Source organism: Palaemon carinicauda, chromosome 33 (genome assembly GCF_036898095.1).
Source record: "Palaemon carinicauda isolate YSFRI2023 chromosome 33, ASM3689809v2, whole genome shotgun sequence".
Taxonomy (NCBI): domain Eukaryota; kingdom Metazoa; phylum Arthropoda; class Malacostraca; order Decapoda; family Palaemonidae; genus Palaemon; species Palaemon carinicauda.
The window spans coordinates 43,583,322-43,596,180 of NC_090757.1; the positions used below are offsets into that span (position 1 = coordinate 43,583,322).

The 12,859-nt window shown below is 36.1% G+C and overlaps 1 protein-coding gene across 5 annotated transcripts in view; it reads right to left on the reverse strand.

The window, feature by feature from the left end:
• Positions 1-6,539: 6,539 nt before the first annotated feature.
• The window catches only part of LOC137625939 (F-box only protein 30-like), a 62,194-nt gene continuing 55,874 nt past the window's right edge, over positions 6,540-12,859 (reverse strand). For all 5 annotated transcript variants that reach the window (XM_068356981.1, XM_068356985.1, XM_068356980.1 and 2 more), the window contains 2 exons: positions 8,668-8,768; positions 6,540-8,550 (listed from right to left, as the gene is read on the reverse strand). In XM_068356981.1, coding sequence (XP_068213082.1) covers positions 8,487-8,550; positions 8,668-8,768 — 165 coding nt within the window. In that variant the 3' untranslated portion in view covers positions 6,540-8,486. The remainder of the gene's footprint in view (positions 8,551-8,667; positions 8,769-12,859) is intronic.

The window sequence follows — 12,859 nt, forward strand, 5'->3', positions numbered from 1 at the left end:
ACAACTTTCCTTTTTCAGCAAACCCAGGATGTAGATCATAACTGACAAAGGTAATATTGAAAAGTCATTAATTTAAACAACCCTCTGGGTATCAAGAGATTTAATAAGGAGTCTTGAGAGTGGAACAGTAAGACCCTTACAACACCAAAGCATGAATGGGGGTAGTGCCATTAGTGCACCTCATACAGTGTACTGTAGGCATTATTTGATTGTCTTTGCACTCTATTAGTCTAATTATTTACCTCCGTTCCCCTTTCCCCTCAACTTTTACTTTTAAATGTAACTACGTGGATTTCTACCAGTTGCAAGTTACACAAAAATAAGGGCGATCACGTATGAAACCCGACGCCCAAGCTAGCTGGACTCGAAGCGCTCCGGCTTCCTCAATCATAAAAGCTAAATGATTTTCCCCATGGGGATCCAAAACATTTACAGCTAAACCAAACTGCAAAGAGAGGTAGGTACTCAACTTAGACGAAGAAGTGGAAGCCATCATACGAAGAAAAACTTCAAAATAAGCTGATAAAGAGCGCACAACAAAACAGCGTGAAGCTGCGAACAAAGGAAATGGAGCACCAGAGACGTATGGGAGCACTGAAAGGTGATAGGATATGTAACGGCTCCTCACTTATCCTTCCCCTTAGTGGATTAGACTGGGTAAAGTCTAATAGGGGTACAGATATCTATGGTTATCTTAGGATACATCTCGATTATACACGATATCTACGGATAGTCGTCCCGGGGATTGGAACTCCGTGATACCCGACAGTAATTCTCTTGTAATATGACTCGCAGAAATATTATACAGTAGGAAGCAGCCGAAGGGAACTTCCATCAGGACAACGTGGCTCGAGCCCAAAAAATACTTTATACAGTTTTAGCAGAATTTCCATAAGAATAGTCTATATAAGACGATAGTCTTCCATAAGACATAATTTACACTAGGAATTTTGGTCAAGAACCAAACATCCAGGACAAAAAAGGATTACTGTACTGTATGGCAAAGTAATATTTGATATCCAAGTATACTTTGGGGGATATGTTCAAGGTGAATTGTAAAAGATTTAATGCTCTGTATTAGCCCTATATTAACATCTAAAGATGAGACCAATGTAGACATGGTTTTGAAGACTATTCTTTGGTTCTCCATGTAGCTAGCTACTTGGCATTCAAAGTAAGATTTAAAATAACCACATATTTTCGGAGTGTAATGAGGATACCATAAATCCTTCCTTTACTCGTCCATTACAATTAGATCCCCCCTGAATAAGATTGGAAACAAACAGCAACAATAGACCATAAAAGTATAACTTATGCAATGGTATCTCCTTCACCTTCAAAGATTTACTATAAGCTACAGTCCCGGCAGCTAGTTAGACAACTTATTTGCATAATTCTGTGATAGCTTAACGATTTGTAAATTCACATGAATACTGTACAAGGATTGATTATCAATGAAATTCTAGATGTTCGCATTGTAGCAAATGCATTTGTATGAAACTGATGGTACTGTACTACACTTGCTTACATGATATTGCAAGTTCTTATTAGTTATTTTTTATATAGTACTGTATACCTCCTGTTATATAAGTTATTTGCTATGAAATGTTATGTTTGCAAGTTTGGCTTTATGACAAGTACAGTACAACACTAATTCAGAATTTCAAGGCAGAAATTTTCATGGATGGATTTGTAAATTTGGGCCTGTGCTGGGCCACATAGGGCTATACCACTGCAAATAAGATTAAGAGGTTGGGCAGCATGAGGAAAGAAATATATCTAGAACGGAAATAAAGTAGGTTAAAATGGAGAGCGCAACGAAGAATCTTGAGCTCAACTCTTAACTGTGCATATATTTAAGAGTTTTGTCCATACATGAAAGTAGGAATTTCTGTTAAAAATTCAGCTTTCATTAGGATAAACCTCATATTATTATGCAGTGTCCTCCTTCCAACCCAACTACAGTAATTGGTCAGTCTCTATTGCTACTACAGCTCATGGAGGCTCAAGATGAAAACTTAGGATCATTGTAGTAGGTTGGCCAGGGCACTAGCCACCTGTTGAAATACTACCTTTGGCTGGCCAAACAGTACTACATTGTATCTATCTGGTTATGGTTCACTTTCCCTTTGTCTACACATACACCGAATAGTCTGGCCTATTCTTTACAGATTCTCCTCTGTCCTCATACACCTGACAACACTGATATTATCAAACAATTCTTCTTCGCTCACGAGGTTAACTACTGTAGTGTAATTGTTCAGTGGCTACTTTCCTCTTGGTAAGGGTAGAAGAGACTTTAGTTATGGTAAGCAGCTCTTCTAGGAGAAGGACACCCCAAAATCAAACTATTGTTCTCTAGTCTTGGGTAGCGCTACAACCTCTGTACCATGGTCTTCTACTATCTTGGGTTAGAGTTCTCTTGCTTGAGGGTATACTTGGGCACACTATTCCATCTAATTTCTCTTCCTCTTGTTTTGTTTAAAGTTTATATAGGAACTATTTATTTAAATGTTGTTTTATTTTTCCTTGTTTCGTTTCCTCACTGGGCTATTTTCCCTGTTGGGGTCCCTGGGGTTATAGTACTGTATCCTGCTTTTCCAGCTCGGGCTGTAGCTTAGCAAGTAGTAATAATTATAATAATAATTTGGAAGGGACATCCTTAATCTTGGAATGCCAAACTCTCTTGAAGAGCAACTGTTTTTCAGCTAACCTGTCATGAACTGAGCCGTATGCATAAGTAAATTAAGAAGTTTCTACAGTACAGTACATATTGAATGGAATATTTTTTATAGCTGAGGTTTCAAGGTTGGAAGTACAAACTACATCATTCTCTTATTATACATATTTTGTTTAAGACCATTCAGGAAATATTTCATTAACAATGTTTCAATCAAGCGTATGTAGCGTTAAAACTCCAACTGTTATGTGAATGAATGAAATTTTCTTATTATCACATGCAGGTTGGCCAGGGCACCAGCCATCCGTTGAGATAATACCGCTAGTGAGTTTTTGGGTCCTTTGACTGGCCAGACAGTACTACATTGTATTCCTCTCTGGTTACAGCTCATTTTTCCTTTGCCTACACATATATCAAATAGTCTGGCCTATTCTTTCTACATTCTTATCTAACCTCATACACCTGGTAACACTGAGATTACCAAACAATTCTTCTTGACTCAAAAGGTTAACTACTGCACTTTTATTGATCAGTGGCTACTTTAGCATGGTAGGCAGCTCTTCCAGAAGGTCACTCCAAAATCAAACCATTGTTCTCTAGTCCTGGGTAGTGCTGCAGCCTCTGTACCATGGTCTTCCACTGCCTTGGGGTAGAGTTCTCTTGCTTGAGGGTACACTCATGCTCACTATTCTATCTTAATTTTCTTCCTCTTGTTTTTTTATTATTTTTTTTTTTAATTTTTATAGTTTATATATGGAATATCTATTGTAATATTGTTATATATGGAATATCTATTGTAATATTGTTATTGTTCTTAAAATATTTTATTTTGATTGTTTATTACTTCTATTATAGTTTATTTACTTCCTAATTTCCTTTCGTCACTGGGCTATTTTTCCCTGTAGGAGCCCTTGGGCTTGTAGCATCCTGCTTTTCCAACTAGGGTTGTAGCTTAGTAAGTAATAACAATAATAATAATAATTCTTTCAGCTAGTTTTATGTATTATATTAGAGTCAAATGAATAGCAATTAATGTCTTCCAAGAATCTATATCATTATACACATTTAAAAGAAATAATTATGCAATACATTTTAAAAATTCAAGCTCTTTAATGTACAGTATCTTCTAAAGCATGCCTATTTGTACTAAAATTAATTTTTATTGCTAATGCTTTTTGATGAACTTATATTATTTCTTTAGCTCTTGGTTAATTTCACTACCATCTTTAGTTAAAAACTAAGACTACGTGATTAGTTGGTTGTGGAACATTTGTATCTTACTGCACAGAACAAAGTATTAACAAGAGCATGAAAAGAGAGCTAGATAATGCATTTGCTGCCATTAGTTTTAAGTTGTAGTATGTCTGCTGCCTTGAGGCACCTTGGCACTGACAAGTATGAAACCAGAAAGTGGTTAAGTAGGAGTGGGTTTCATGTCCAGTTGTTAATCCATGGTTTGGCAATTTCACTTTTAATCATATCCCTATATGGATTTCTATTGTACTACAACAGGCCACTGTTATAATTAGTCTTGCAATATGATGTACTTCATTATAAAATAAATTCATAAGGCTTTATTGAAGCAGAGCAATTTCTAAAATTCTGTCCCAGCTATTATTAGATTCAGTTTATATCCTGTACAAGCCCCATTGTTGTTATGCGCCACCTTCTTCTCTTGATTATTGTTCTGTTTTTTAATTGAATAAACTCATTTGACTCAGAAAGCAGAGATCTCATACCAACAACTATAATTACGCATTTCATTTATGTGAGTGTTCAGTTTTCAACCAACAAAACATGTTTTAGACAAATTTTTAAAGGAAGTTTTGTCAATTTTAAACAATTTTTTGTGTACTAATCAGTAATTTTTTCAATAAGATTTACTATGTTCATAACAAACATCTGGGTCAATCCTATGAAAGCTAAGAATACCGTATTAGTAGTAATGTGCTTTGCTTAAACTGATCATTAACAATAGTAACTTTTGCCGCCCCTCATATTTATAGTTTTCTTTGGATTGGACTAGATGTGAACATTTGATTGTCCATCCCTTAGCCTTTATATTAAGAATACACATAATTTTCATACAATACATAGACTAAGTGGCTAGAAAGTAGGCCTTAATATCAACAATTTTGAAGAAAAATTAAGGATTTTGTTAAAATGCAAGACTAATTTCACACCAGAAGCAACTAAATTTCCAATACATAGTCTTGAATGAATCAACTGATACTGTGCTCAATTCTGTATAAGAATAATGAGTTTTATTTTGTTCATTGCAATCAGTCGTGGCATGCTACACAAGGTTTGGCCGTTACAATGTCCCCCTTGTTTAACTCAAGAAAGCTACGAGCCGATACCAAAGTCCATTGTGATTTTTTTTTTTACATTATCAGTCATTAACAGCAATGGTGTCCTTTCTAGCATCTGAGAATATGCTTAAATATATTTGCCTCCCGACAGTAATATTGACTTGGAATTAGAACCCATAATGTCCATAAGAAAATATTGCAAATTCCAAGAATTTACGGGAAATACAAAGTATATTGTGTTGATTAACACATTATACAACATACATAAAGCAGTCAAGGAATCTTATAATAATTGCATGTAGAGCTGGGCTTCGGACCAGATAATGTGTTAGATTTTAATAGTTTTACAGAGCTATAACTAATCCTCATACCTAGTAAGCCTTTGAAACAAAAATATAATAATAAGCCTATGTATGGCAGGGGTGCTTACCTGGTCTTAAGTCTCACATCCACAAGCATCTATTTTACGTTTCCTTGACCACTGTAGAGTATCACTCTTATATAGGCCATACTTGATTAGCACTTATATTTTGGTAATGGAGTACTTTAGCCTCTCATTTTAATAGATTCCTCAATTAAGAATATCGATCATTACAAAGGTTTTTTCATGGCTACTTTTTAGAGATGATGCAATTTGCTGATGCTTCTCTTAAATTGAATGATAAGTGTAAAGTATATAATAGTTTTTAGCAGTGGGATAAACCTGAATGTTCTGGTGTAAGCCATACTATATGGCTCGTATCGTTTATCAGAAGGCCAGACAACTGCTGCATCTGCTAAGTTGTGGTCTACTATAATTTTCCATCAATTATTTTTTTCTGCTAAATATACAAACTACATTACTTTAAGTTTAAACTTTATTTAGGTGTATGCAGTGTAATGATGTGTCTTAAGATATTCTATAAAAATTCTATTTTATCATTTTCCTCTGCTTATTGACTTTCTATATAGTCAAATTGAACTATCTGGTGTCTCCTAATAAGCTTGTAAGATTTTTGGCTTGTTACCACTGATAAAGACAATATAGTAGGTATAAAAGTTCACGAACACTTAACCAACTTGATCCACCATCTGTTTGTAACATGAAATACGTAGTTCTTACCTCCAAACAAGCGACAAATTTAACAGAAAGAAGCTTGCAAAATGAGAACCTTGAATTGCCAGAGACAAGTGTTAACCCAATGTCAATGGAAACAAACTGATTAAATGGTGATCAAACTGTGATGAATCAGATTAGCAGAGACATCTATAAACTACTGAAAAGATAAACTAGAACACCAAGTCAAGAACCATTCTTCTCACTGAGCTAGGATGACAAGGAACAGCTTCCAGTATAACATTGTGGTTCACTAGCAAGTATTTCACCAATTAGTGATTTTTTTCTATACGATACTGTACTGTATTAACAAAATGACACTTGAATCTTGGTTGCAGATCCATAAGAACTTCCAAATGCTGAAGGTGTAATGCAATGCCTGGTGCAACAATACAGTATGTAAAACAGAATACAGTATGTTGCTAATACTTTGAAAGAAAAACTATGGAAACCAACCTTACTAAAGATGTATATATTGTAGTTCCCTGTAGCTTACACAGGAAAATAACTACTCATGCAAGCCTTTCAAGGGGTTGATACATTATTGTCATGCCTAGCAAGTGAAAATACTACATGATCATTCATTAGTGTGCTTGCTTTTTTCAGGTAAAAAACGTGACATGGTAATGTGATCGATACACACGTGTACCCAGGGCTGATTAGAGGTACAAAAACATCTAGAAATTAAATAAAGTACAGTGTAGTAATATACAAATAATACCGTATCCAGAATGCATATTGCCAATATTGTACAAATAGATTTTCAACTTCTTCCAAAAAAATATTTGTAAAAATGTTTAAGATGGGGATGAAAAGGATTAAGAAGTAAAGAAGGAAGTATGCATATTACATCAATGAAAACATATATGGCAGGCTTTGAGATGGCACAATTAGTTTAACAAGAATTTTGGATTGAAATGAAACTGAAGCTTTCTCTTACTGAAAGCACTTACTGATGTATACAGAGGACACGGTGGAAAATAATCATATAGTGTTTACAAATACTATTTTGGTTGGTCTTTGCAAAAAGACTATACTGGGTACAATATTTATAGCTATATGTAAGTAAATATGCAAAGTTCTATTTTGATAATAGACTTAAAACTTGTTTTGAAGTCTTATACAGGATTTTATCTAATGTACTACAGGGCAGGATACAAATTTGTTTTGACTCATTTATGCATAAATTAGTTAAGTGGGATATTGTACTAGACCAAAATCAAACTAATATCCAGTTCTTGTTTTACTATGTCTAGTATATGAGTTTGCATATTTTGGCTAGTTATACATAAAAGTACGGTACAGTATATCTAAAGACTTCCTCCCTGTAGTGGTACTGCCATCATTTCACCTCACTTAAAGCATTGTAGCATTACTAAATTACCTCTGCAGCATTTTTTAAGGACCTAACTGTAATTAATTTTAGCTATATTAAGTAACTTTATTGTTTTATTTGATATTGTTAAACTTCTTTGTTTTATTTGATATTGTTAAACTTCTTTCAAGTTTTGCATCATGATGCAATTGGGGTGGTTTCTCCCATTGCACCTTGACAAAGAATAGCTTACCTGACCCAAGCCCCGGCCATGTGGCCCTAATTCCATAAAAACAGTTCCTTTATGTAATCAAATATTTTATGTGAATGTCAAAAAACTAACTTAACTGCAAATATAAAGCAATAGATATAAATAAATTGAGGATATTTTGACAGAATCCTCAACTTTTTCCTATTTCTCAGTTACCAATTTATAAATCAAAAGCAGTTTATAAAATAAAATTATTTCATTTAAATTCAAGAGCAAACCCTTTAGGCCAGTTCTATGAGAGTCATGATTCATGACTCGGTGTTCTTGTGAAATTATATAATAATAAATATAAATATCTTTCCTTTGTCCCATCCGTCAGTATAGCATACACACCATAATTATAAATATTGTCAATAAATAATCCAAGAATAAAATAAGACGAAACAGATATATCAAAACCCCAATATTTTTACAACAATTCACCTAGAATAAAAGATTGTTAATTTTCGGAGGAGAGAAATTCACTATAAAAATATGTCCTTCAAAAAACAAAGTTCAGAACTTCTAAGAAAACATTAGTATTAGTATTGTCATAAAATATATTGCACTAGTAGAAAGCTCGGAAGTATGCCAACTCCCAAAGGAAATGGTTTCATACCATCAACCTATAAAATATATAAAATACATTTACAAGTCTTACGACGGAGTGTATTTTCCTAGCCAACTATCTAAAGGTTTTAGGCACTTATGAAATGGGAAAGATGATGTGCAGTTTACTAAAAACTCTTAAGTAGAGTTCAATGTTTACCTAGTGAAGACCAGTGGAAAACTACTGTGTGAATATGTCGCAGATGCAACGGGTATCGATGCTTTTACGTGGCTGCCTTGCGAGGTCTCTTGAAGTGTCCATACGTGAATTTATTTTCGGCGATATGTCTGAGGAAAAGTAAAGAATTGATATTTTAAAATCAAAATGTCATAGCGGTAATTAATGTTCCCCTTCTTTCCCCATAAAAAGTCTTCAGAAAAAATTAATCTAGAGAAAAAACTTACCGAACATTAAAAGGACAGACTTTCAAGTGGTTTGCCATGTGAGATGTAGACTTGAAACCCCACTGATCTACAGGTTCAAACGACCTACTGAAGAATCGTCTCTGTAATACAAAAAGAATGACATGTATGGCCTTGGTAGTGAATGTTTATAGAGGCAACATGTAGTATTCTACATCCTTCAATTTACAACACAATACAGTAAGAAACCTTATGTTATTCCAAAAGTTTAACCAAATCATGGAGGCACATCTATGGACTGACATAAGACTGACTAAGCCAAGATATTTATTATATCAAGTAATAAATGTGATTATGAAAAAAATAATTTACATATAGAACAAGTATGAAAGGTTCCAGACTTACAAAGTGAAGTATGCCCTCATCAACACTATACGTTAGATTTTCCCTTTATGGAGTTGAATATAAAAAGGCCTCTTGTTTCACCTCTGCACTTCATCTGGATTCCCATGTGATATAGATTCTTTTTGATGTCCCTTTTCCATATTTTAGAAACATAATACCAAATATAGAAGTAAAAGAAAGTGAAAGTATCCCAAACTTTTAAAGTAATTTGTATTTTTCCTACAAACCTGAGTCAAAAGCTCATCAAAGCCAATGTAGTTGAAAAGCCATCGAGAGCATCTGAGCTTTGTCTGATTCTCATCTCAAAAGGATCGTATGGGGGACACATAAGATACTTTGGAACACTGGTTACACCCCACTTCAGGGCCTGAGGTACAGTAGTCACAACTGCTATTAGCTCCACAAGGGTATTGACAACTCACACGAGGAATATAGGTATATGTTCCTCTGTCAGAAGACTTTACTTGAAGCTGAGCTGTAGCCTTTCCCTTCTGCGACTGAAAAGCACTTCTCTTGGTGAAGACCGTGATGAGAAGTCCATGATCTGCGCTACTATCGGAGAAGTAACCCTTCTAAGACACCAGTCACAGAATATGGTACTCTTACTTGGAAGATAGCTGCAGAGGCATGTCATATGTCCCCAGACATCTCCTTAGCAATCACTTGCAAAGAACCTTTTGCTCAGAGATGGTGCACAATCTCCAATGTTAAGTTCAAGTGACTTCACAGATTAGAGGTACCCTTAAAGATGCAGTTGACAAAGAAGTGTGTTCCAAGGGGTAATTCTCTCTGGAGCTTGATTAAACATGCTAACAGATTAGGATCTCACTGTTCTTGTGGTCATCTGAGAACCACCAAGGTCATCTAGAGACCTGACAGGATCAACAATCTGTTGATCCACTGGCAAATCAGGTTGAACAGGGAGAAAGGTGATCCCAGGTGTCCTGAAAATCTTCTCATGATTCTGAAATGGGTAAAAAACACAGGGCGAGTCCTGTTTAGCTATGCAGTGAACAGGTTGCCTGCCAGTGATCCCATGAGAGTAAGAAGCCTTTCGTTGCCATCGCACTTGGATGGAACCACTCTGAACTTCCAACCTGGCAACTAGGTAGTAGGTTGGCCAGGGCACCAGCCACCAGTTAAGATACTTTTGCTAAGAAATCAAAATGTTTTTGATCAAATGACTTGAAATTTTTATATGATTTGGGAATTGTATGTGTCTAAAACATATATAGAAATGGTGTATCTTGAATAATTTAAAAAAAAATGGAGGACATAGCGGACGGTCCCCTTAAGTGAGGTCTTCGATCTTGAATAGCATCCGAAACGCTGAATATTGATGGTCGAACACACTTTTACAGGAGTTGCAGTAGCTTCTCCTAGGCCATTGCACTCACTAATGCAGACCCCTCAGGACTTTTTTTTTTTTTTTCCCCAGAGTATGCACATGCCAGACCAAGAACAGGATCAGGAATATATTCTAAAGATGCTGACAGGGGCCCAATTGACGTTCAGCCTCTCTTTCAGAAGCAGGACTCTTTGACCCTCTCACCCCTAGAGATTGATGAAGTACATCATAATTGAACCTCTTGGGGAGTGTAAAAGTGCGAACGATATCTGGTAGCATCCATATGAGTTAAAAGGTGATAAGGAGCCTTGCCATCAAATGCACACACGCATTAGGGCATCTTGGTGCTCCAGAGAATGGTCTTGGGTGACCACTTGCTTCTGATCCCAATTGCGCGTGGACTGGCCACACACGGAATTTCTTTCTTTGGAACTGAAGGATCCTTAGGAGAGAGAGGACGGGGTGAACCTCAATACTATAGTCAACTGGAAGGAATATATGTAGGCCAACATCCTTCATCCTGACTGGCAGTGTAAGTGTTTGGTTTGGTATGAGACCGAGCATAGATAGTGGAAGCGTGAACCCATATCGCACACCAAGGCACTTTCCCTGTCTGGGTTAGTGCTCTGTACCACACAGTTTCCATCTCTCTCTTATAAGAGAAAGAGATCAGTCAAGCATCTATGAAAAGGGGGAAAGAAGGGTTGGGGCCCTTCATCCCAACGGACATTGTGTTCTCAGTTTGGTACAAGACTGAGCCCCGATCACTGAAGTGTAAGCCCTATATCACACACTGAAAGCCTTCCCAGTTTGGGTTGCTTGGAATCTTAAATGATCTCTCTCGATCAGTCTTCCCAGATTTCCTCGATATCTTAGAAGTAGCAGCATCTGAAGAATCTAACAAAGACTAAGCAGAGAAGAAAGAACTAGAAGAGGAAGAATTCTTGCTAGCCTTCTTTAGAACTGAAGTCTTGAAAATCAACAACAACACTCCCACTCCCACGAAGTAAAAGAGCACAGGGAACACTTTAAAAACAGCAGCAGGTGCATCATCCCTCAGCACCTCCACGTGAAGGAAGACGCCAAAGGGACAGCCTTAGAAGTCATGGTGGCGACACAAAATTTCTCCTTGCTAACAGAGTACATTGATGCCTAAGGAAGACTAACTGTGGTCTTCATTGTACAGCCTCAGATAGTGAGGAGATAACCGTAAACAGTCACTCCCCATCAAAAGGCATAGGGATGATGAGATTAATGGCAGGTTTACACAGAAAACTGTCGCACATTTGTGGCATATCTGAAATATACTGTATAACCTTATAGTTTCCATTAGGTCTGGTTACCGATGGACATCCCTGACGTTGTCATTCATGACCTCTTCCACAATTGATGAACGTCCCTGACATTAGCAAAAAAAAATTTTATGTACTGTATTCATTAAAAATAGAAAATTGTTCCTTATTGTAAAATAGCCCTAGGCTAGTGTTAGAGCCTTAGTTGAACCGCAGCACATGTGGACCTGAATATAGAAAAAAAAACTTCTGGCAATCTGATTTTTACGACCCTCTTATTTCTTAATGTATGTGAGAGTTTCTGGTTCAAATTGAAGAAATTAAAAACCTTATTGATAGGTAGTGGGTTGGCCAGGGCACCGGCCACCCATAGACACACTATTGCTGGAGAGCTATTGGGTCCTATTAGATCCCTCTCTCTCTCTCTCGTTACTGCTCATTTTTCCTTTGCCTACACGTACACCAAATAGTCTCGCCTATTCTTTCCACATTCTCCTCAGTCCTGATACACCTAATAACACTGAGATTACCAAAAAATTCTTCTTTGGTCAAGGTTTTACTACTGCACTGTACTGTAATTGTTCAGTGGCTACTTTCCTCTTGGTAAGGGTAGAAGAGACTCTTCAACCATGGTGACCTGCTCTTCTAGGAGGACACTCCAAAATCAAACCATTGTTCTCTAGTTTTGGGTAACGCCATAGCCTCTGTACCATGGTCTTCCACAGTCTTGGGGTAGAGTTCTCTTATTTGAGGGTACACTCGGGCACACTATTTTATCTTATTTCTCTTCCTCTTTCTTCTTTTGAAGTTTTTATAGTTTATATACAGTATGAAAGATTCAATTATAATGTTTTTACTGTTCTTAAAATATTTTATTTTAATTGTTCACAGCTTCTCTTGTAGTTTATTTATTTCCTTATTTCCTTTCTTCACTGGGCTAATTTTTCTGTTAGAGCCTTTGGGCTTTTAGCATCTTACTCTTCCAACTAAGGTTGTAGCTTAGCAAGTAGTAATAATAATAATAATAATAATAATAATAATAATAATTGTTTAATGCAGAATTTATTTAGGAAGAGAATGCAACAAACATCTCATTCCTATCTTTTATAATTTTTTGGCCATATATTTATGTCCATGAAGGTAGCATATTTTTTTTCAGCCAGATAACTAAAAATTTATCATATCTAAG